General features: G+C 40.9%; 1 protein-coding gene across 1 annotated transcript; it reads right to left on the bottom strand.

The window, feature by feature from the left end:
* Positions 1-385: 385 nt before the first annotated feature.
* LOC133136605 (CMP-N-acetylneuraminate-beta-galactosamide-alpha-2,3-sialyltransferase 1-like) lies at positions 386-25,605 on the bottom strand. The gene is made up of 8 exons (XM_061254242.1): positions 25,375-25,605; positions 24,224-24,448; positions 12,822-12,980; positions 6,833-7,023; positions 5,716-5,895; positions 4,939-4,984; positions 1,495-1,614; positions 386-1,116 (listed from the first exon to the last, which is right to left on the bottom strand). Exons 1-8 carry the CDS (start codon positions 25,603-25,605, stop codon positions 946-948), a joined length of 1,323 nt encoding a protein of 440 aa, XP_061110226.1. The 3' UTR covers positions 386-945.
* Positions 25,606-26,540: the final 935 nt, after the last annotated feature.

Genomic DNA, 26,540 nt, shown 5'->3' with positions numbered 1-26,540 from the left:
ATTCTCATTCCCCATTTCACATCAACAAACTTATGACACAGCACTACAGCTTGCTAAGTGCTACTGTAGTGCTACATTTATCCAATGCTGAATTATGTACTAGTGATGATGGAATACCGCTAGTTCTGGTGATTCACTGGCATTTCAGATAACGAAATTAAAAAATCTCTATTTTTGTATTTGATGTGGATAAAATTGAGGTCCCATTGAACAATATATAATGATGACGATGATACTCAAATCCTAAAGATTTAATGATATAACTGCAGCTTGTCATATTCAAAACATATTCAAACAAATAAAATACATTTCTGATTTAATTTTAAAAAGCAATCATTCCATTTATAAATGTGAGATGAAGTTTAAAAGGCACACAACCCCCATCCTCAAATCCAAAACCTTACACATTAGGAATTTCATTGATAAGGCACTTCACATACAGAGACATAGCCCTCACAGATATTCACCATGTGTACACCAGTCATACAGGCAAAGTTATATATCCATTTAAAACTAAAAATGTCCCAAGTTATTGATAGAACGAATATCTTGATTTCCTTGTCAGTTAATAGAATGGTTAATTGAATACATTGGTGTAGAAAATGAAAACGTCCCCATCCGACATACAGTAAGTAACATTACATTACATTACATTACAGTCTTTTGGCAACAAAGTGCAAAACTATAAACAGGGACCAATGTGCTTTCACCCCTGTTACTTTCAACCTGGCTCTCCCCTAAAGTTACCACAGTCACATTTGAAACACGTTTAAAATTAGGTTTTTTTTGTTGATAGCGGGGTAATGACCTTCGCCTCGGGCAATTTCCAATATTATTTTTTGGCGGAGCAGCAAGTTTACATGGCCCTTTGCCATTTCCTCCAAAAATAAAAGCTTATTAAGGCTGCTTGGGAGGTCGTGTTCATTTCACAGCCAATGCTTCCCCTCATCTCCCTTCAAACAACTTCATTTTTTTTTTACAGGCCAGCAGCTTCATGACGAAGGACTCATAGTCTCCGGCGTGCAGTCCAGTTGGCTCCGACTTTCTAAATTTGTTTTTCTCCCAGTAATGCTGCCAGGTTCTGTCCTTGGATGCTCCAAATCCAAAAACATTCACCTGAGACCAAGAGGAAGTAGAGGGACAGTTAAACTGAATATATTTTCATAAATTGCGGTTTTTGGCTTGTACTTACAAGAATAGGACACACAGAGATGTACGCAAATACCCAACATAGCTTCACTTGAGACTAACTCACAAAGGACAGCATTAAATTAAATTTAATTTAATTAATGAAATTTAATCTTGCAAAAATTCTTCCACTGGATCATCAGGCTTAAAGTTAAAAAAGGTATCAGGGCATTTTACCAACACTAGATGGCAGTATATGCCAGCTCAAACGCACACTGCACTTTGATTTTGCTTTTTTCTTGGGTAAATTGGATAAAGCCAGTTTGCTCATTATATGGTTTGTTAACATGTGTAATATGTGCTTACCTCATCACATATGTGGATGGCGAACATCAAGGTTAAGAAGCCGCTGGAGGGATATTTCCCATGGCGTTCAAGCCACACATCATAGACATACTTTAAGAACGTGGGGTTATATATTAACACCTGTGTTCAAAGAAATCATAAAAGTCACCAAATCAGCACAAAAGACATACTATATGTAGAATTTGTATAGTCACACACACAGGCTGACTGACTGTGATCCCTGACCTTTTACTAGTGAGTGGGTAAAGTTGCCTGCTTTTACAACCGCGACTCATCGCTCTGTACTCTCGTAGGAAGCAGGACGGGTAATCAAGGCATCTGTTTTCTTCCAAAGCAACCCCCTCTATTGTCTGATTGTCTATTCAGGCCTCCAGCCGTTAAAACTCATTACGACAGGGCAACATTGTTTACGGCACCGAGAGGTTGGGAGGGAATCCTTCCTGCCAGGCCCGACCTTCTCCTGAACCCTTTATGACTCTCTCCCTCTTTACTCAGTCACTGAATGGTGTGTACAGCACTGGATGTTTCATGGCAAGGCCAATTATGATAAAATTCATGTTTGGTATCATTTTTCTTGGTTTAGTGTGGTACAATGGTCTCCTTTCCATAGCAATGTACTAAGGATATCATAGCCATCCAGGAACCTAGGGAAAGCTATGGAAATCTGACCTAAGAAAAGTCATCTGGTTCAACCCCCCTGTCTAGATCCCATCCATCCATCCATTATCTGAACCCGCTTATCCTGATCAGGGTCGCAGGGGGGCTGGAGCCTATCCCAGCATACATTGGGCGAAAGGCAGGAATACACCCTGGACAGGTCGCCAGCCTATCACAGGGCACACACACCATTCACTCACACACTCATACCTACGGACAATTTAGACTCTCCAATCAGCCTAACGTGCATGTCTTTGGACTGTGGGAGGAAACCGGAGTACCCGGAGGAAACCCACGCAGACACGGGGAGAACATGCAAACTCCGCACAGAGAGGCCCCGGCCGACGGGGATTCGAACCCAGGACCTCCTTGCTGTGAGGCAGCAGTGCTACCCACTGCACCATCCGTGCCGCCTGTCTAGATCCCCATTAGTGATAATTTACAAATGGTTAATTATGGACCCAATTTTATGGTCAAGCATCAAAGGCCTGGTTTGCTACTTAAGGGGAAGATACAAGGGGTCTGGGAGATCTGTTTCCAGACTCCCGCACCTGCCGTGTGTGTAGAAACCCTTGCCAGGTATGACAATGTTTTTACTTTGTACCAGTGGAGGCTGGTGACTTCCAGAATTGAGGAGGCCATTTTTTTCCGCTTGCTCACTTCACTCGCGATGGAATGTTCCCTGTTCTCTTATCTGTCTTTGTGCTGGCCAAAGGCATACTATTTGGAGTGTAAGCTACAGTCAGAAAGTTCTGGCTGATGAAATTCATTGTGCAGAGCTTAGCCTTGTGCCTTCCTGAAGAAATGACATTGCTGTAAGTCTATGAGCCTGCCTGATAATTAAGCTGAGAAATGACATTTGGATGTAATATAAATGCCAAGTGAACATGTGTAAAAGGCAGGAATTTTAATTATGTAGTTAAAAACAATTTTGTTTAGCTTACATTTTTCATTCTTCTACAGCTTCAACATGTAATCACCAATTTAATCAAGTTTAGCATATAAAAAAGATAAGATAACACTTTCTTTATCATATGTAGTTTTATTCAATATATTTAATATAAAATATGTAAAAATATGGTTCCAGTTGGCTTTATCTAACGTTAACGTTATCCACTAGAGGGCAGCACTCTATTCGTATTTAGAGTGAATTTCCTCACAGAGCAACAATTCAGTAATTTGATATGGAAGATTATTAAATTGACTTGTAATAAAACGAAATGGACTACATTAAAAATAAAACTGTTCAATAAATCCCAAATGGTGTCTAACATGACCTATTGAATGTCATTCTCACTCCCTAGTATCTGGAATCTGCATATCTCCAGCCCAAGGTCTCAAATTGCGGCAGAATCTCGCCGACTTCCGAGGTCGTTTTAAGCAAAAGTCAAATGAGCTATAAACATCAGGGATGATAGCCAGGGGTGTTCTCTAAATTTCCTGAAAAGCACAAGTTGATAGGACACTCGTAGCCACTATGGCGAGTGTTTGTTTGACTGAAGTGACTGGCGAATTCTCAAAATGGCTTCTGTGTTGAATAGGAAAGGAAAGGATAGTTGATTCCAAATGAACCAGTAGCATGTGATTGGACGAACAAAATGTCAATCTTTCAGCCCTGGACACAATGCATGGTGAGGCCAGGCCTCCGTTGCCCACCCATTTTCAGTGATCTGGCCAATCACATATTGGCATGAAAAAAAATGCATTACATTGACTTCTATGAGAAGCTAATTTCCTAGGGGAGGCCTGGCCTCCCTTAATACAAACTGATAGGGAAATCTGGCCTGTTGCTTTACAATTGCAATATTGGGTTTTAGCCATGGGAAAATTTAGATTTATGAACAAAACTAAAATAATATGAATATAAAAATATGTTTTTTGTTAAAATAAATAAATAAAATAAATATATTTATTGTTTTTTTTAAATCTCTCTCTTCTCTCAAATTATTGGGGAGGCCAGGCCTCCTCCACGTCTATGGAGGAGCCTCCAGTGCTTGGTACTCTGTGTAAAAGTGTATTATATACTATGATTTGTAACTTGTAACTGTGTTTTGGTTGTAATTTGAAGAAGTAACCTACCTGGCAAAATACATTGTTAAACTTGATTTGTTTGGTTTTCCTCACTGACACTTAATGTTATACAGGGAATGCTTGCTTTACGCTTAATGTATCACGGCGTATAGCACCCGTAGACCTATGATGGTAAATCCCTCGCCTCCGCGTGTTAGTTCATTCATGTCGAGCACAGCCATAGCAATGTTGGTCTGCTTGGGTCCCTAGGCTGTAAACAGATGTACCCAAGAGTAGCTATTCCTGCGACCTCTGATGACTACAGATAGCTAGTCAGTTCGTGAGACGTGCACATAACGCGTGATGTGACATGCGGTGGTACCAGCAGAGGACTGTTCGGAGAGTAAATCTCAGTACAGGATTCCCGTAACAATCAAGTCCAAATTTAGATAATGAGAATATTATACAATTGGACCTAACTATATTAAAACAGAGTCAAAGTCTATAGAAACTGTAAAATGCACCATTCCCGGAGTTCGGGTCAGTCCATATCAGTAAAAAACGGAAGTGATACTGCTGTCTTTGTCACTTGGTATTTCTCTGACTGATCTAGTTTCTCTACGGAATGGGTTCAATTGGGTAATAACATCAACCTCTTCCCAAGCAGCACCTGAAGGACACGCAGATACCTTCGGCCTACACAGCTAACTTCATCATTGGGTTAGCGGGGGCTTACACACACTTAAACAGAAGCAAGTTGTGACATAAGACTCTCACCTTATGCTTGTCTGCATTAATCTTGGCCATCACCGGCATCCAGGTGCTGTTGAGAACAGAGAGCTGTCAATAGCCTGCTGGGTGCCACTTAGTCCAATGACGATCCACAAGATCACAGAGTCCACTAGTACCCCAGGGCAGGACACTTGGAGCATCCATGGCAGCACTGAACCAAGAGCTGATACTTTGCCTAACTTTAAAAAACTTTGCCTGACAATTTTAAACCCTCACCCGGTTTAAACGAAGTGCTGCTCACAAAGGCAAACTTGATGTCAACTTGTGTACAAAATATAGTAAAGATATCGACAGGCAAGTGTCCCCAAATCTACCCAAATACAAAACATCTGCATATCTTTTTGTCCAGACACATGAATGATGTTTTTCTATTAAAACAGATTCTTTGATACAAAATGTCAAGAAAATTCACCTTCACATGTGTTTTATTCACATATATGAGAGTATGATTTCATGAAGGTCTCCAAAGTGTACAAAAAGCTCTCCGAAAAAGTATTACACAACCTAATGTTGCATCACTTTTACAATGGAACTTTATTTCAAAATTAGGGTAACCAGAGGCCCATTAACCCTAATTAATGACCCTAACATTAAATTCAAAGCGTAATGATGAAAACTGTTGCTTCTTTTTCATCCGAAAACAAAGTGAGTGAGCACCACAGCAGCTTCTGACGAGGGCTCCTGTTTCTCAGAGCTGCATTCAGCTTCTTAGATCAATGTTCAAACACAAATGCATTCCCAATGTAGCCCATGGCCACCTACCGTTTCACAGTGCCTGTGGTCAGAGCACTAGTGATCCACTCCAGATCCAAAGTCTTGAATGGTATCAGCAGCAGGCTCGTGTCCTTTTGCAGGTTTGTGGCACTTTCTGGGTACATGACACGATGGGTGGTTCTGTTCCCTACGTCCTTTTCATAGCCCAAAATGGGAGCTTTGTTCATTCTGCAGAGACAATATGTATATATATATATACATATATATCGCTCTTAGAGAACTGACTGCTATGTAAACTAGTCTTCACATTGATTTTTGACAATGCAATCATGAGAGCTGCATTTATGTGGCCCAAGTTTACGAGACAACCAGGAAACATCATTATGGTTTCTGTAACGTGATGGGAGAAATATGTTTCAACACTATTGGCACAGAAAATACACTGGCTGGTATTCAATTAACATTTCTCCTTCACTTACTAATAAATGCAAGCTTTGTACCTTTTCTTTGATGGATGGAAGAAACACATGGCAGGAATTTTACTTTTCTGCCTCTGCTTTTAATAGTTAGTCAAGGTCAGTGAGTTACAATAACAGCACAGCTTTCTTATGCATTTATTAATGCACCCAAAAACAAACCCAAACACACAGACAGGGTCTAGCCTAACACTGTCAGTCCCGAAGCAGGCCGAGCTATCCAAAAAGATATTAAAATAATGTAAATAAAACATGACATGGCCAAGAAGGCGTATTGCTAGAGGGCCTAGTGGGGCCAGGCGTTATATCACAAACCTTATAAATAATTTGGCGAAGATGATATATACGGTTGGATAATTTAGTTTGTAAGTTTGAACTTCTATTAATATGTTACCACTAGTCGTGATAAATGGGATGTTTTAAAGTATTCCTGCAGTGTTTTATTCATAAATAACACTACTTTCTCTAATAACGCAATCAAGCAGTCGCGGCATGGAGTGCATAATCAATCACAGACAGGTCGATAGGCCTAGTAATGTCGCACGTAGAAGCTATGCCTTAAGCAACCGCCGAAGGGATAGTTCGGAGAAAACACGTAGAAAAGTTAACAACTTTCGTAAGGTATACCTTTCGCGTCTTCGTAAACTGCTAAGAGACACCGTTATTGAAAATCAGGCTGAATCGGTCACCTTATGACGAAGTCATTGGAGTCAATGATGGATCCGTAATCGGATCCGTTGAGGTTCCCAGAATTCCCGACTACAGCACAAGTCCTGCAGCGATTGGGCGCTGAGTCGTTGTAGTGTCCCTTGCCAGGGACGACCTTGAATAGTTTCCGCACCACATCTCCGTAGTTGGCATTTTGCTTAGTCTGTAGCCTCTGGGGACACAATAAAGACACACAACAGAGACTCTCAGCTGCTCGAGAGTCAATCAGCAAGAGCAACGATAGCTGCAGAACAGAACAAAACATTTATTTGCATAACCCCAGGCGAATGAAAGGTTATGCTGTATTTAAAATACAGCATAAATAACCGCGGTCGAGCTGCACGTTCACGCCTGTTTTCCGTTCTGGTTCCTCCGGGGAGGAATGACTTGCCTACCACTGTCAGGACAGCAGAATCCCGCCCCCTATTTCGACGCAGACTAAAAACACACCTTTTGAAACTGTACCTTAGTCCTCCCTCCTGATTTCCCCCCACCCTTCCGATATCCCTGTTGTCCCTGTTGTAAAACTTGCACTTACGATGACTGTATTTTTTGTTTAGAACAGCACTTCATGTGTATTTTACTAGTTATGGATGTGATGCTTTAACTTGTGGAAGAACCTATGCACTTGTAAATTGCTTTGGATTAAAAGTGTCTGCCAAATGATTAAAATGTCAATGTAAATGTAGGTATTTATTAGACATATTTCTTCGACTTATTAAGTCTTCTGCTGCTGTGGCCTAACCACTTACAGTGATGATGCGTTGTGTGGTCAGAGATGCTCTTCTGCTTAACACTGCTGTAATGTGTGGTTATTCGCGTTACTGTCACCTTCCAATCAGCTTTGACCAGTCTTGGCCTTCTCCTCTGACCTCTCTCACGTCTCTGCCCCCGCTGAAATGCTGCTCACTGGATGTTTTTTTGTTTTTCGCACCGTTCTCTGCAAACTCTAGAGACTGTAGTAAGTGTAAATCCAAGGAGATCAGCAGTTTCTGAGACACTCAAACCACCCTGTCTGGCACCAACAATCATTCCATGGTCAAAGTCAACTAGATCACATTTGTTCCCCATTCTGACATTTGGTCTGAAAAACAGCTGAACATCTTGATCACATCTGCATGTTTTTATGGATTTAGTTGTTGCCACACAATTGGCTGATTCAATATTTGCATTAACAAGCTGGTGCACAGGTCTACCTAATAAAGTGCTCACTGAGTGCATATTGGTGATTGTAGTTTTGCAGGTGATCATATTTGTACTTCATAATGTTCGGTTTTGAAAGTGAACTCATACACTTTTATAAAGGTGCATTTTAATGCATTCATGCTGAACATTTGCTTTAGAAAAGGACAAACATGAACAATATTTTTAACATTTTTACAAATGTACATGGGGGGGCACTATTCAATGCAATTCTATTTCCTGCATTCAACATTCATCACAACAAAACTCAAAGCCTCGCTTCATTATATACTGTTCAACTATTCAACATTCATCACAACAAAACTCAAAGCCTCGCTTCATTATATACTGTTCAACTATTCAACATTCATCACAACAAAACTCAAAGCCTCGCTTCATTATATACTGTTCAACTATTCAACATTCATCACAACAAAACTCAAAGCCTCGCTTCATTATATACTGTTCAACTATTCAACATTCATCACAACAAAACTCAAAGCCTCGCTTCATTATATACTGTTCAACTATTCAACATTCATCACAACAAAACTCAAAGCCTCGCTTCATTATGTACTGTTCAACTATTCAACATTCATCACAACAAAACTCAAAGCCTCGCTTCATTATATACTGTTCAACTATTCAACATTCATCACAACAAAACTCAAAGCCTCATTTGATTATATACTGTTCAACTATTCAACATTCATCACAACAAAACTCAAAGCCTCGCTTCATTATATACTGTTCAACTATTCAACATTCATCACAACAAAACTGAAAACCTCACTTCATTATATACTGTTCAACTATTCAACATTCATCACAACAAAACTCAAAACCTCATTTCATGATATACTGTAACCTCTAAAACTCTATTATGTAGTAATGGATAACATACCTGTCTGCTTGGGTGTAGTACGATGCTTGGATGCTTTGTGCTTAATCTTGATCGATGTATAAGGACGTGTGAATGTTTAACATAATGGCCATTTATGATTTAGAGAATTATTTGTTAAACAAAAAATTAGGGGCCAGATGCATATCATGCAAATATGCAAATAGTTTGGGTGTGGATTTGCATTATTATTATTAATATTATAGTTAGGGCTAATGGTTGCGAATTTGCCTATATTTGTTTCATGTGCCTAATGATGTGTTTTTGGGCCACGTTTACAATGACGTGAGAGGGCAAAGGCTATAGGCCTATATGACATATAGGAAGTTGAATTGCTGGGGTCGAAAGCCGATGGCGTTTGCTATAGTTTGGTTAAAAATACAATTTTGACCACACGCTACCTCGATTATAATATGTTTTTCGTTCAGTTAAAATACAATGTCTAATTTACAACTATGTTTCGTTCATGTTTTGGTGCTGCAAATGGACAAATAAATTATTTTAATTTAGCAAACGGAGCCCGAGGGAAGAAGTGCGTTCGTCCAGCCAGGCTATGCGCTGCTTCACGGTTTGGAACAAATGGTTGAATTCGTCAAAACAAAAGTCAAAATTGTATTAACATGTTTTCCAAGTTGGCAATGGATATTCTATTGACTAGCACCAAAGCCTCATTGTCATTGTAATTTCCCCCAAAGCCATGTGGGCCATTGAGAACCCAGCCAAGAATGTTTTTTTCTGCATAAGGTCCACTACCTACACTGTTTACTATTTTCCAAGGTTCTAAAGCTCTTGGAGCATCGACACCGATTAGTAGCCCAATGCTGCCGTCAATTGGCGTTACGTCAACCTCCTCCAGGTAAGACCATTTCCTTATATCCTCCACTTTTGGAACATTGTCACGTGTCACTGGAATTGATTTTTGTGTAAAAACAGCAGGCAGTTTAAGAAATGTGTCGCTGTTTAATGCAGCTGCTTCTATGCCAGCTATTTTATAACTGGTTATTGGTTTTTCTTGACCCATTGTTTTTAAAAGTATCTGTTTTTTCTTTTTTACCAGGGGCACAAAGCTTAATGGACAGCTCCCCGGATCTAGGTAAGCATGTGTTTCTATGCATTTCGTTCCTTTCTCCAGTTTCACTTTGACAGGCCCAATTGATAGAGCCCAGTCTTGTGTTCTGGCCCCAGTACGGCTACCTGTTGCCAGAGAGACCACCACATCAGAATCTACAGATTCTTGGATATTCTGAGGCTGTCTTTGATTTTCCTTTGTTTGTATGTGCAAAATTGTTGGATGATTTAGTTCACACACATTGCAAGACATTGCTTCTGACAATTTCTGTTCATGTGACCTGTCTCCGAGCACCCAAAGCACATGCCTTGTGCTTTCAAGAATTCCTCCTTTTCGTTATTTGGTTTGGTTTGAAATATTTCACATACTTCCACTGAGTGATTTTTGTTGCAGAACACGCAGGGCATTGTGAATGCACTTGAAATACTGATTATGGTGGGGGCTTGTTTGTTATCATATAACTGAAACTTTGTTTGCTAAACATAGGTGAAACTGCCGTAGCAAAACTGCTTTTGTAACCTACACTAAGTTGATAAGGTAGTGATGGGGTTCCTTTAAGAAGTTTTTGCCGCATTTTAGGCTATTTTCTGCGGTAGCGTCACAGTTTACGGCAATAGTAAGGAGGGCAGTATAAATGCACTGGTAGAGCATGTGCGCGCCAGAGCGTAAGTGTGCAGACTTGAGGCAGTAGCAGTACAGTCCTGTAAAGTAACCGCTGCACCCACTGGCGATAATTCTTGCTCCTACAAAGTTTGCAATTACATGCCTCTCATATTAGGTGTCGGAGACTGAGAAGAGTTCGTCTTGGGTCATCCGTCAGTTGCCTGGTGGACACCACTAGAGGGAGCCCCGCTGCCGCTCATAAATTTTCTTCCTTTCGTCAACGGGATCAAGTAGGAATTGGAACAGAATTTTTTTTATGACAGGGGTACCCGTTTAACTTTTTTTTGTTTTTTTGTTGTTTTTTTCTCCAAACAAACATGTTCATGGACTGAGTCTAGATAGTTCAATTTGAGAATTCCGATCAACACATTCAGAGGTTGTTAACAAGCTGCAGCGTAAAAAATATTATGTTCGGTCTTACAAAATAAGATTTTGTGATTACCAATTATTTATTTTTATGCTGTTCCTTTTCACATTTGCAAAGAAAACTGTATGCTATGTGCAATTGTAGGACTCAGTGCGTTCCAGTTCAGACAATAGAAACTAAAATTTCCCCTGTGGTCCCTACTCTAAGCTGGCTTCTGCATTCTTAATATTTAATATAGGGGTTACACTTTCATTTGGTTTTGAAGTTTTATTCAATGCACTTTGAATTTCCCCGAATATTGGATCCAACATTATTCGAGATCGTTTCTCGAAATAAAAGTAAATCTCTAAATGCTGCTCTGTTTGTGTTTGTCATACATGTTGCAGACAACTGTTCTCCAGCTTTCGCGCAGCTTAAAAGTCAGTTTTGACAGAATGATTTTTAAATTGGAAGGTGTTTCAAGATCTGTCATATAATCCATCTCTTGCATTGTGTTGTGACAACTGTTAAAAAATATAGCATGAGACCTCAGACCAGATGCATCCTCTGCCTTGGTAGCAGGCCACGTCAATGCCTTGTCCATAAAAGCAGATGTGATTCTTATTTTATTTCCGAAATGTCATTCAAGCTGTTCATTTTGCTTGTTCATGACGTCAAGAGAATCATAATTATATGAACAAGCGATAGGCCTATATTTAGAGGTTTGATTTTCGACTGTGGGTTGGGTAGGCCTAGGCCCTTTTGTGCAAATTAAATATGAGCTTTGGGTTCTGATTTAACCTGAGTTGATGTGGGTTTGGGCTTATTTTGTTTTGTATATTTGCTTTGTTAGAACCTTTTTTTCCGTCGTTACAATATATTCGGTTGATGTTCTAGAAGTTGCAAGACTCGCCCTTTCTGTGCCTAAAAACTGGGACTCTGTAAGGATTAAGCATAAACAAGCCGGTGCCCAGGTCTACCTAATAAAGTGCTCGCTGAGTCCAAAATTCAACACCTTGAATAAACTATTATCAGTGTAGCGGCTTGGGTTCATACCAGCCATTATGATCGTGCTCCTATTCCTCATCCGACAATAAAGATTGAACATTCACTTGTAAATCCATGAACTCAGACAAGCATTCATCAAAGAGATCAATCTGGTGTTTAACTTCATTATCGTCACGCCCGGTCTCGATAAGAGCATTTATTTCATTGCGCTTCCGCGTGAGGACACCCAGGATTACTCACGGTTCACTAGGGAATATCTTCCAAATTTAAAGTTATTCTTTTCCAGTAATCCGAGTCTCCAAACTCCGTTATCGAAGAACAAATTTGACTTTTGTTTCGACGAATTCAACCATTTGTTCCAAACCGTGAAGCAGCGCATAGCCTGGCTGGACGAACGCACTTCTTCCCTCGGGCTCCGTTTGCAACATTAAAATAATTTATTTGTCCATTTGCAGCACCAAAACATGAACGAAACATAGTTGTAAATTAGACATTGTATTTTAACGGAACGAAAAACAAACCTCACTTCATTATACTATATATTGTATCTCAACCCCTGACGTACCGTTCCATACATCACAACAATACTCAAAACCTCACTATTTTGTTAATATTATTCTTTTTTCTGTTCATTTTTATTCACATTGCATGTATGACTTTCCTTCCAATCAAATATTGCTAAATGTATGTCGTATGTTTTACCATGTTTGTAAAACTCAGCATTTGTGTAAAAGTTGTCCCCTGAAATGGGGGCTGGCGGATGGATGAGATGAAAAAGAATCCATGTTTGTGTGTGCTTACCTGCCACCAGTAATAGGTGCTCTTCGAAAGTATGGCGTTCTCCTGCGACAAGAGCGGCGATATGGACGTGTTAAAGCGCTTCATGAACCAGGGGTCTTCATCCTCAACAGAGATGCACTGGCGGCAGGCACACAGTGCCCTGGAAACGGGTTTGTCGGACTGCCGATAGTCAAGTTGTAATAAGTATGATGACAGATTGCTGTAGCTAAATAAAACTAAGGTAGCAGCACAGCTGCAGAACAGCACAATCAAAAGCTTGCTTTTCAGATGCTTGAGGTCCACCATTTTGGTAATGATGTGTTGTGTTTGTGATACTGGAAAGAGTGGAGAAAAAAAACCTTCCTCAATGGAGGGTGACTTCAGTCGAGGATTTGGAAGGTTTGTTAAATGCCCGTAGTTTACATTTCCTGCTTGGCAAACTGCATGTAATGTGCTTTGAGGTACAGATTAAAAAACAACCATTGTCTGAACGGGAGGGAAAATATGACGGTTTGAAGCAAAAGGAGGAAGCAGAAACATGAGACAGGCACCCTCCATCAACAGCACCATTGAAAACTGCTCTTAAAATTCCACACCTGGAAAGAAAACAAAGGAGAATTGAGCATGTTGCTCCATGGCAACATATCTATATATATCAGTAATGTACCTGGAACATTCCCCAACAGAGGGATTGCTCTCTGTACAATCCATGCACTCCCCTGCGTAGTCTAGCTATTTGACTAATACAAGCGTCAGCTAAATAACAGCTAGCTAGCTAATGTAATATTCAAGAGCCAAAAATATATTTATCTTATTTCCAGGTGGAAATGTGAATTCCTATGATGCACACAGCCTGAGACGCTCAAGGAAAAAGTACGGACATTACATAAAAATTGGTGTTTATGCTTAAAGATCTGTCAAATTAATCTGTTGTTCACTCTACATGTTCACATGTGCAATAAGTCACAAAGGAATGCATGTCATACCAAATGAAAAAATTATGTCCCAGGCACATATTTTGTATTCATTACATCCTCATATCTTATTTCAGTACAGAGTTACCGACAGTTAAGTTGAGGGTGTGCTCTTGTGACAACTTGCCCCATCATAGACAGGGCTCCAGACTGTGGTGAGATTGTGCCATTTTGCATGATAATAATTGATCATAGCCCACTTACTTCAGATATCGGACTCCCCGTACTTGCAAAACTGATATCCCTTGGAGTCATTCCATACTCAACCCATATTTCCATCATTCAGTTTAACACAAAGGAAAGAAACCACAATAAAAATATATCCCGTTCATACTGGTCGATGATTACTGTGGCTCCCTTTCCCAGGGCTCTATGTACAGTAGTGCCCCTGTAGCAGTGGTCGCGTACGGATGAATGAACTTCTGAACAGGCGGCGCAGGTACAAGAGTATCGGACTTTTAAATAGCCTATTCTGTTGCGATAACGCCCCCTTCCAGGAAAAAAACAAGGTTTAATTGAAATGGCATAACTTACACCTGAGCTATTCACACATCCCAGACGCGTTGGGAGTATTGTAGCTAAATATTGTACGTGGCTCAAGTGGTCATTTGTGGATAAATAAATGCAATGAGTTAGCAATGTGCTACTACGTGTTACTTTAATGTGCGGTTTTGGACCTGAATAAAGCTCCAATGCCTCCTTCTACATATGAGTCTTTCACACAGTCTGTCCTTGGAACACTTACAATGTCCTGCCCTGGCCTGCGATGAGGTATGAGGATGTGTGGTTTTGGTGAGACCTGTTTCTACAGGGTGGCCTGTAGCTGAGTGTAGTGGTGAGACCTGTTTCTACAGCGTGGAATAAGAATAAGCTCTCTCCATTATTATTTTTATTTTATGAAATACTATTTATACATGTATTAGGTAGACAAGTACACCAGCTTGTTACTGCAAATATTTAGCCAATCATGTGGCAGCAACTAAAAGGTCTGTGTTGTAAATGCACAAATGTTAATGTCCACAAATGTTGCGCACACTGTTAAAATGCTCCAGTTACAAATAATGAAGCAAGCAATATAAATTATTTCAACATTAAAAATAAGAACAAGAAAGCACAAATACTCAATGGGAGAAAATAAATATCATAAATATATGAGTGTGGCGAGGACAGGTGAAGTAAGCAGGTAAGCAGCGCGACCCGAGGAACACGCCTACAGGTGTAGAGGCACACGCCTACAGGTGTATAGGCACACGCCTACAGGTGTATAGGCACACGCCTACAGGTGTATAGGCACACGCCTACAGGTGTATAGGAACACACCTACAGGTCTATAGGCACACGCCTACAGGTGTATAGGCACACGCCTACAGGTGTATAGGCACACGCCTACAGGTGTCTAGGCACATGCCTACAGGTGTATAGGCACACGCCTACAGGTGTATAGGAACACACCTACAGGTCTATAGGCACACGCCTACAGGTGTATAGGCACACGCCTACAGGTGTAGAGGCACACGCCTACAGGTCTATAGGCACACGCCTACAGGTGTACAGGCACACGCCTACAGGTGTATAGGCACACGCCTACAGGTGTACAGGAACACACCTACAGGTCTATAGGCACACGCCTACAGGTGTATAGGAACACACCTACAGGTCTATAGGCACACGCCTACAGGTGTATAGGAACACACCTACAGGTCTATAGGCACACGCCTACAGGTCTATAGGCACACGCCTACAGGTGTACAGGCACACGCCTACAGGTCTATAGGCACACGCCTACAGGCGTATAGGCACACGCCTACAGGTGTATAGGCACACGCCTACAGGTGTACAGGAACACACCTACAGGTCTATAGGCACACGCCTACAGGTGTATAGGCACACGCCTACAGGTGTACAGGAACACACCTACAGGTCTATAGGCACACGCCTACAGGTCTATAGGCACACGCCTACAGGTGTACAGGAACACACCTACAGGTCTATAGGCACACGCCTACAGGTGTACAGGAACACACCTACAGCTGTATAGGCACACACCTACAGGTGTATAGGCACACGCCTACAGGTGTACAGGAACACACCTACAGCTGTATAGGCACACGCCTACAGGTGTACAGGAACACACCTGCAGGTGTACAGGAACACGCCTACAGGTGTACAGGAACACGCCTACAGGTGTATAGGCACACGCCTACAGGTGTACAGGAACACACCTACAGGTCTATAGGCACATGCCTACAGGTGTATAGGCACACGCCTACAGGTCTATAGGCACATGCCTACAGGTGTATAGGCACACGCCTACAGGTGTATAGGCACACGCCTACAGGTGTACAGGAACAAACCTACAGGTGTACAGGAACACACCTACAGGTGTATAGGCACATGCCTACAGGTGTACAGGAACACACCTACAGGTGTACAGGAACACACTTACAGGTGTATAGGCACACACCCGTGTGACTACATTGTGAAATTCATCACATTGGGCCCCACTTCTGTGAAGATATGTTGTCACCCAAAATTACATTACATTACATTAATGGCATTTGGAAGACGCTCTTATCCAGAGCGACATACAGTTGATTAGCCAGTTGAATCCTCCCCTGGAGCAATGCAGGGTTAAGGGCCTTGCTCAAGGGCCCAACGGCTGTTGGGATCTTATTGTGGGATTAGAACCACCGACCTTGCGTGTCCCAGTCATTTGCCTTAACCACTACACTACAGGCCGCCAAAAATATGACATCGCTCATCACATACTTTCAAATCTTATCAAAATGTAGCTGATTCCCATCTCTACTAAATAGAACTAAGGAATTTTATTACTTTTGATACAACAAAACTGAAACGTTTACCTCACAAAAAAGTGAGTAATTTTTAAAACTAATAGATGAGTGCAGTTCAGGGAAGCAAACATTTTAATGTTATATTTTTGTATCTACCTTCAAAGTACGGGAACATAGTTCCCAACCAACCTCTCCTACACGAGACTCATCATTTCTGGGGTTCATTTATTTATTTATGTACTTTTAATCGGGTAATTTTTTGGGTTTCATTTTTCAATAAAAAAAAACGGATGAAAATTTAATTAAAATGTGACAGCCTTAAAAACGGATATAATAACAAAAATAACAATTTAACCAGGATAAATCTTTTACACATTGTTCTTTCTTTTAAGGAGGTTGGATATGTTGCGCCTGCACATTTTGTGACATTCGCACAGTGACAGCCGCAATTTGTATGATTATTATGGGCTTTATTTAACCAGGGAGATCAATTAAGGACACATTCGTACAAGGACAACCTGGCAAGTAATAGTGTGAGAGTCGCACATCCGGGATCCGGGTTTATTCGCATTCAATGGTTTTTTCCATGGTGACATTTTCTACCAATCTGGTCACATGATATGCCCTAGCTAACCGTTTGAGTGTGAATACGACTTTTAATGCGCCTTGTTAGCTCCAGGGAGACGTTGACCTCAATTGCATCTAGAATCTATCAGATTCCCCGGCCAGTTCTAACTTTAGTGTACAATAAAACGTGAAACTGATCACGAATCCGCACCCAGGGTGCAACTTTGTACATCATTATTTGTGAAAAGACGTTATCGATAGGCCAACATTTTGGCAGTTTTTGCCATTATTGATCGTCCATCGATTGAACATCGGAAGACATGGTACATATGATAATTAGTTATCGTAGCCTAGATCTGGCAACGCTATAGGAATGCCTGCTTTCATCTCGAAACGTTTTGCTCAAACACAAGGGGGATCTAACCTTCTATTAGAACTTCGCACGACAGGCTAAAATTGTTATTCTTTTCACAGCAAGGGTCCAGCGAACAAACTTCAATGACAAAAACCTACAGAGACATCAATGTGAAAAACAAAAAACCCTCGTGAACATCAATTTAATCGGAATTGTCCTTGGCCTATTTTTAAACAATTGGGGAATTTTCGGAGTGAATTGGTTAAAACGGACAATGATGAGCCTTAAATATACAATGGGCTCCAGAATGATAAAGTAACGGAGGCCGAAAGTAACATGGGTGTTTTCTCTAAAACGATGGGAGCTGCAATGACGTGGTTACTTGTGCATGCGCATATAACGAGCTTCATACAAAATATCGGCGCCATCGGAGCAGTTTGGTGGAGCTACCGTCGAGAAACTTTTTTGCGCGAGTTGTGTTTACTTGTTTAAGTTGGCTAACATATGTAATTGTCTTGACACATCTCGTGACTAAATGACAGTGTAACGCGGCGCTTCTTTTATAACAATAGAGAGATTCAAACAACAGTACAGGTCCAGGCAATCAGTTAAGTGAATATACAAAAAAATGCTTTATTATAAGAGATGCCACTTGATACACACACACACACACACACACACACACACACACACACAATTACTCCTACCCTTTTGCCTCAACTATGGGCCTCGTTGAACAGCTAGGGGTGGGGCTGGCCGTTAACCCTGGCCAAAGGGCTAAGCTGTACCCTGACTAATAAAATGATAAAATAAAGATCTTGCTAAGTGCAGTTGTCAAGCTAAAACATTATAATACAAAATGAGAACAGAAGAGAGCAATCGCAGGTAACGTGGAACACTTATCTGGCACCCCGCAATTAGTCCAGTCAGGTGCGCTGAATTAGGCTACTTGGGGATAGCAGGTAAATTACGTGGGCGTGGCAGATAAACTCCATTCATCACAATAGCATAGGCTTCAAGTCTTGGATACTAGCCAGGGACAAGTGACAGGAGAGAGGGGAAGTAACGTCCTATTAATAAAGCATTTTTGTATTTTCAACAGAAACAGTTCATTCTATGTTGCCAAAATCAACTCGCTAATGTTTGAAAATTAGTCTACAAATATTGCATCGTTATAATTGTGATTGCTTTATCAGACCTCGCTATTAAACTCAAATTACGAATTTCAGTATCTGTGCGTTATGCTGTTAGCTTTCATGTATAATTTGTTGATGTTTTGCGGAAAACCGTCATGATGCTCTTTGTCTTTGTTTACGCGCTCCTGTTCTGTTTGTCTTTGAAATAAACGTTATGTTTGGAGTGGTTTTAATGTAAATTAAAGACAATATATTAAGTGTCAAGATATTCATATCATTTAGTATCTTGGCACTGATGCATTGACTATTCGTGTCCTATATGGACATGTGCACATTGTTCTATTATAGTATCCTATAGTTATCTTATGTCGAATAATATTCTATATTTATTTCGAACCACGTAGCGGTAATTGCTTGATTAATTGATTATCTCAGCAGGAGTCTGCAGATAGCCTATAGTAAGGATACACACTCAGTGATCACTTTATTGGAGATATTTTTGGACTTATTGGTCTTCTGCTGTTGTAGCTCATCCGCAATTCAACATGTTGTGTGTTCCGGGATGTTCTATGTCACTATAGTAATGTAACTGTAACTGATACCCACAGCGTGATTTGAGTTGCTGTCACCTTCCCGTCAGCTAGAACCAGTCTGGCCATTCTGTGAGAACCAAACATTATATTTATTTATTTTTATTTGACCTTTATTTTACTAGGTCCCGTTGAGATTTACATCTCTTTTACAAGGGAGTCCTGGCCAAAATGGCTTAAAATACAACAAATAACACAGATTGTGCATTACGCACAGCAAGACACAGAAGAACATAGACAATATACAAATAATTTAGGCTAACACAAAAAAAACATTTAGGTAAATATTTAGTGCATACAGTGTCCATTGAATCGCTGATAAGCAGTTAAATGTTTTTTAAAGGTATCAGTGTATTAAGCTTCATTTTCTCTTGTAGCTTCTTCCATGCTGAGAGAACAGCATCGCTGAAAGCTTTCTCATGTACAGACAGTACAAACATTTGGAACAACAAAATGAAGTCATGTGATCTCAATGCACATGAATTTGTGTTTGTCCATTCTAGCAAATAACTTAAATACAGTGGGAGCTGACCAAGGACAGCTTTATAAATCGAAATTAACCAATGGTATTGCCTACGGGCTGAGAGTGAGGGTAGTCCAGCTTTCTGATACAGGGTACAGCGATGTGTGTGTTAAGTAGAGTCAGTCATGAACCTTAATGCTGCATGACATGCTGTATAACACTGCCCAATATGCTTAAGCAGGATTTACCTGCACACGTGTAATTAACATCTCCATAATCAATCACTGACAAAAATGTTGCCATAACAAGTTGTTTTCTGGGATGAAATGAAAAACATTTGGTTCTATAAAAGAAATTGATTTTCAGTTTTTCTACATGACTTGTGAAAGAAAGTTGACAGTCCAAATGAAATCCTATGTACTTGTAAATATTTACCTGCTCTATTAATTTACTTTGTCGGGTTAACTCAGTCTTATCTGCATTCAAAACCAGTTTCAAATTGCGCAAGTGGTCCTGAATGCTATTAAAAGCAGTCTTCCAAGCTGTAAAAGTATATAATACTGTGTCATCTGCATAAAAAATGAAGATGGTATTTGTCACTTTTTGACCCAGTTCATTTACATGAATAGTAAACAGGATAGGGCCGAGAATCTAACCCTGGGGCACCCCATTACGTATGACCATAACATTTAATGTATAATTATCCATTTGGACACATTGACTCCTGTCAAAAAGATCATTTTCATGCCAGCTATATTGATCCGTCTATCTTTCAATATAGCATGATGCACCATATCAAAGGCCTTGGATAAGTCTAAGAACAAGGCTGTGCAATGCTGTTTCTTATCCAAGCTTGAGTTATGTCATTTAAAACCTGTTGTACCGTGTTTTTTAACAATAACAATAAAAGAAAAATAGAATAATAAAGTGTGGAAAGAGTGACTTGTGTACACATATGAACACACAGACCAACGGACAGACAGACAGGAGGATGAACATTGTGTACACATATGGACACACAGACAGACAGGAGGATGAACATTGTGTACACATATGGACACACAGACCAACGGGCAGACAGACAGGAGGATGAACATTGTGTACACATATGGACAGACAGACAGGAGGATGAACATTGTGTACACATATGAACACGCAGACAGACAGGAGGATGAACATTGTGTACACATATGAACACGCAGACAGACAGGAGGATGGACATTGTGTACACATATGAACACGCAGACAGACAGGAGGATGGACATTGTGTACACATATGAACACGCAGATAGACAGGAGGATGAACATTGTGTACACATATGAACACGCAGACAGACAGGAGGATGAACATTGTGTACACATATGAACACGCAGACAGACAGGAGGATGAACATTGTGTACACATATGAACACACAGACAGACAGGAGGATGGACATTGTGTACACATATGAACACGCAGATAGACAGGAGGATGAACATTGTGTACACATATGAACACGCAGACAGACAGGAGGATGAACATTGTGTACACATATGGACACACAGACAGACAGGAGGATGAACATTGTGTACACATATGGACACACAGACAGACAGGAGGATGAACATTGTGTACACATATGGACACACAGACAGACAGGAGGATGAACATTGTGTACACATATGGACACGCAGACAGACAGGAGGATGAACATTGTGTACACATATGAACACGCAGACAGACAGGAGGATGAACATTGTGTACACATATGAACACGCAGACAGACAGGAGGATGGACATTGTGTACACATATGAACACGCAGACAGACAGGAGGATGAACATTGTGTACACATATGAACACACAGACAGACAGGAGGATGAACATTGTGTACACATATGAACACACAGACAGACAGGAGGATGGACATTGTGTACACATATGAACACGCAGATAGACAGGAGGATGAACATTGTGTACACATATGAACACACAGACAGACAGGAGGATGAACATTGTGTACACATATGAACACACAGACAGACAGGAGGATGAACATTGTGTACACATATGAACACACAGACAGACAGGAGGATGAACATTGTGTACACATATGGACACGCAGACAGACAGGAGGATGGACATTGTGTACACATATGAACACACAGACAGACAGGAGGATGGACATTGTGTACACATATGAACACACAGACAGACAGGAGGATGGACATTGTGTACACATATGGACACACAGACAGACAGGAGGATGAACATTGTGTACACATATGAACACGCAGACAGACAGGAGGATGAACATTGTGTACACATATGAACACGCAGACAGACAGGAGGATGGACATTGTGTACACATATGGACACACAGACAGACAGGAGGATGGACATTGTGTACACACATTGTGGTGCCTCGGGGGGGATCCTGAGGTGCAGTGGGTGGGCGCAGCTGGAAACCAGACACAGGAGATAGCAGATATCAGAAAAAATGATTATTTTTATTTTTTCTGTGTTTTTATTTTCGGGTTATTGGTGATAGCGCCCCCCCTCAGGGCAAGGGTAGGGGAAAACTGGAGAAATAAAAGGGGCCGTTCAGGCAAAATAAACTCAGGTTCTTCCCAGACTGGAGTATGCTCCAGGGCCTCCTCCCTCCTTCCCTCTTCAGCTGCGTCAGGGCTGGGGGGAAACACAAAGATATGGGGTAAGTAGGATGGGATTTTATTAGGCTCATGTGTCCGGTGTCCGTTTCCAGGTCTTTGGGGTTGCTGTTTGTAAAGGTGGGGTCTCCTTCAGGGTCAGTACAGCAGGGCGTAGACGGTCCTTCCTCTTTCTGCCTTTCACACTCTCACACGCTCAGGAATGGCACCGACTGAACCTGTTTGCAGCCTCGACCGCGCCTTAAATACCATTCCCTGCTCATTAGGAAACAGGCTGCAGCTGAGTCATTACTTTTCCACTCTGCTCACTCACGTGCACTGTCCGGCGTCCTGGACTGCAGGTAGAGGGATCTCTCTCCAAAGTGCTGATCTCCCCATCACCTCTAGGAAGTTTGGTCACTTTTGCTTTGTTGTTTGTGTGTTTATTTGTTTGTTTAAAAAAAAAAAATTCAAATAGGCCCTGGTCCTTATCTTTGTTGTACAGGTAGCAATTGAAATTGTACTTCCCTCTAGGGTCTTTCAGCGCACTTATCCCTAGTTATGGGTATGCACTTTGTTGTACGTCGCTCTGGATAAGAGCGTCTGCCAAATGCCATTAATGTAAATGTGTTGGTGGTCATCGTGAAGGTGTTCCTTCAGATTTGAGTCCAGAAGTCTGAATCGTAGCAGAGTGATAAGTCTTTTTCCCAGGCTTGGATGGGGAGGGATATTGTTAGGTCTGTGGTTGATATTAGTTTGTATAATTTGGAGATAATTTTTTTGGTGTTGATTATTTTATTAATTTCATCCATTAGCGGAGGTGGTTGTAAGTAGTTTTAATTTTATATTTTAAAAAAGATTTTAATTGAAAGTACTGGTCTTGCTAAAAAGTATTGCTCTTTCCCAATGATACATCCGAGAAGAGTCACGACTGGTCTCCTCCTGGCTCCTTGACCACAGCAACAGCCTCTTTACACTGCAGACTAACCCCCCCTCTCTCAGCAGGGCGGGGGGGGGAGGACTACTACTAACGAATGTTGTAGCGGCGGTACACTAGTAAAGAGAGTTTGAGAACCACTGCTTTATGTCACCAGTAACACAATGTAATAATAGGAATGCAACAGAGTAAAGTCCATTATTAGGAACCCTTGGCTGTATAGTCTAGGGGACAGACAGGTGGGAAGCGCAACATATTACAGTATACCAATGTGTTGACACTAGTGAAACGGTGTGAACAAATGACAATGACCACAAAATAAAATGATGGGTGTTTATTTGGCTACAAAGTTACCAGACTAAGGAGAAAAGGGAGAGAACAGTGCCAAAGAAAATAAACAATTATAAACATTCCCTTACTTAATCTACCAAAATCTAGACCATAGCCGTAATGACCGGCTACTAGCTAAACTAGCCAAAAACTACAGTGATGGCATGTCCCCAATTTACCTAGTGTGTGTTGACAAAGAAAACCCCTACGTGTAAGTATGTATGCCCATGGGCAGCTCTTACCTATACCCCTTTTCTCCTGCTAACTTTACCCATAACAAAAACTATACAAAGAGCAAACAAAAAGCAGGTCTGAAGAGCAAACAATTTCAGCATGCTCTCTTGCAAAAACAGAAAGGTGAAAATAACTGCGGTGTGGTTGAACAGCAGGGCTCTTGAGGATGGTGGAACACCCTCTGATTGGTTGTGGGCTGATTGGCAAGGTACGACAGCTGGCATGAATCAGGGACCTGGGAGAGTGACAGAGGAGAGGGACAACTGACAAAACAACAGGACACACCCAAACAAACCCTGACCATATCCATCTTTAAATATTTTGCAGTATCACTGTTCTAAGTGAGGTGTACAGTTCTGCAGCATCAAATGCATCTGTAGGAGCATCCCATCCATTCTCCTGCATTAGTAGTACACAGAGCTCGAAAACAGTCTCATCACAAGGGAGCTGACTCTTGGGTGTGCACTCGTCCTTGCACACAACCACCTCCTCAAGGTCCACTGTTTCGAGCTTGTCCTCAGCACCGTACACCTGTGGGACTGTGTACATGATGACTGGACGACCTCCATGCACATCTTGACCTGGCCTGGGTCTGATCTTGTGGGTGTTCCATGTTCGCACCACTTCATCCACTTCTTTCTGCAAGAATATACATTACAGGACAATTACACTTGAGGTGGTGTGTAGCCTAGGTATTGCATTATTGTCACTCACTTATAGATCAGGCCATAGGTTACTTTAACATTGCGCTTGACTTACTATGGGCTAGGACTGGTTAGACTAATACTAAATATTTTAACTTAACACATTTCATTTTCACTGAATAAAATTAAGTGTTCTGTGTGACATTATCTGATCCTATTATTAATAATAGGTCATTTGTACAGTTTTCATCTGGATCGTTCTCTGATGCGCTGATGATGTGGAGACTGCATACAGTGTACAGTGTGTGCGCGTGCTGTTTTGAGCTACAGTCTGATTATGCTGTACTTTGTTTTTTGTGTGTACAGCCTGCACGTGAAATTCACTGACTACCTGCATGGAATTGACTGTGTGCGTAATACGCAGCTGGAAAGCTCCAATCGTTAATTGTATCAGCTATATCAGGAGCGCTGTGTGTCATATTATCAATCATGATGTTCTTTCTCCATAAATGAGCGCGTTCCATAGACTGTAAGTGCGTTCATAATTGTGACCTCTTCTCTCTCTTTTACTCTCGGGTTTTGCAGAGGCAATACAACTCACCCGATGACAATAATTGTTTTGTGATTGCTTGTGATTATGAAAAGACATGGGGCTATAGGGGGTGTTTACATAATAGATTCTAATTACATAAGTTTGATGTACTTCAAACAAATTCTCTTTAACTTTGGATTCATTCAAACCCGATGCAGGTGTCACGAACTTTAAATGTATTATTTACATAGGCCTATATTAACACACGTGTATGCTGAGAGAGAAAGAGAGAGAGAAGGAAAACAAACGTTCAGTGTTTCTTTTACTTTCTATTTTTGTGCAAAATGAATATTCATATTAATAGTGTCATTAATGTAATGATGTCTTACCTGAACGAGGTTGAGGAAACAGAACTGGATTAGGCTTTTATCCAAAAAGTCTCCAGAGAAGTGGCCATTGTCTTGGTGAGCTTTGAACATGTTCATCCAGAACTGAACGCTTTGTTTGCGCAGTATTCCCCACCAGGATTCAATACGTTGATTGCCCGTACTGCGTCCATAAATAAAACTATTCTCTTTGGCGAAGGTGTCGGTGTGGTTTCTCCTCAGAAACACCTGCATGTTAGCGACATGTCCATTTTCAGTGCCATTGTCCGCACGAATCCTCTCTGGACACCCACCCAAGCGCGTAACGCATTTCATATAATAGTCAGCTATAACCTTGGGGTCGTTGTTTGTTGTGTAAGCTTCCATCCAAACAACAAAACGACTGAAACCATCTATGCATCCGTTAATCCCTATAGCATATGGCTTCAATTTGTCATAGGAGTCCATGTGCCAAAGAGCATTAGGCCCTTTAGTGTTGTACTGCCTGCGCCTAAGACGCTGCGCTCTTCTAAGATCCACACCTTGAGGATCAATTAATTTGATGATCTGTCGTATTGTGTCCTGCTGTACCACAAATCCCATTTGAATTGCCCGTCGATGTAACCAGCGATATCCTTATGACCCAGTTTACGGCAATGTCTCTTCAAAGTCCGGATGCTTATGATAATATGGTGATTCTGGGCTAAAATCAAGAGTATTTCCTTATTGCTAAATCCGATTGCAAAGTATAACTTGATGAGGTCATCCATTGCAAGTGGAAGCGGTGGCGGTGTGATCCAAGTTGCAAAGTGAAGGGATGTGGTTAAAAAGCACAATTTTTTTTTTCCTCGTAAATTTGCGAGATTATAAAGTGGCAAATTTGCGACTTTAAACTCAGAGAATTCTGAGTTTAAATTCTGAGTTGAATTCTGAGTTTAAGAGAATTCTGAGTTTAATCTCACAATATTTCCCCCCTCCCCCCACTCCGTATTTTTTTTTTTTTACCGACAATGGCCCTAATACGCCTTCGTACAGCTTGCCAACTATTAATGGATGGGGAAATTATTCAGTACATCATGTTTCAAAATGCATAAAATAAAGGTATATTTTAATGACAATCAAAATGGCAGATATGCAGGTTGCTTAGCTTTGCAGTGGCATAGCTTTGTCAGATAGGCAAATGAGGGATT

This window comes from Conger conger, chromosome 9 (assembly GCF_963514075.1).
Source record: "Conger conger chromosome 9, fConCon1.1, whole genome shotgun sequence".
Lineage (NCBI taxonomy): Eukaryota > Metazoa > Chordata > Actinopteri > Anguilliformes > Congridae > Conger > Conger conger.
This window is presented reverse-complemented; position numbering and strand designations above follow the sequence as displayed.

Coding starts and splice junctions, on each gene's coding strand:
- LOC133136605 (XM_061254242.1), bottom strand. CDS start 25,605: ATGCAGGTGTTTCTGAGGAGAAACCACACCGACACCTTCGCCAAAGAG. Junction 4,985..5,715: donor ACCACAGGCACTGTGAAACG/GTAGGTGGCCAT, acceptor TGTTCTCAACAG/CACCTGGATGCCGGTGATGG. Junction 1,117..1,494: donor CCATCCACATATGTGATGAG/GTAAGCACATAT, acceptor TCTTGGTCTCAG/GTGAATGTTTTTGGATTTGG.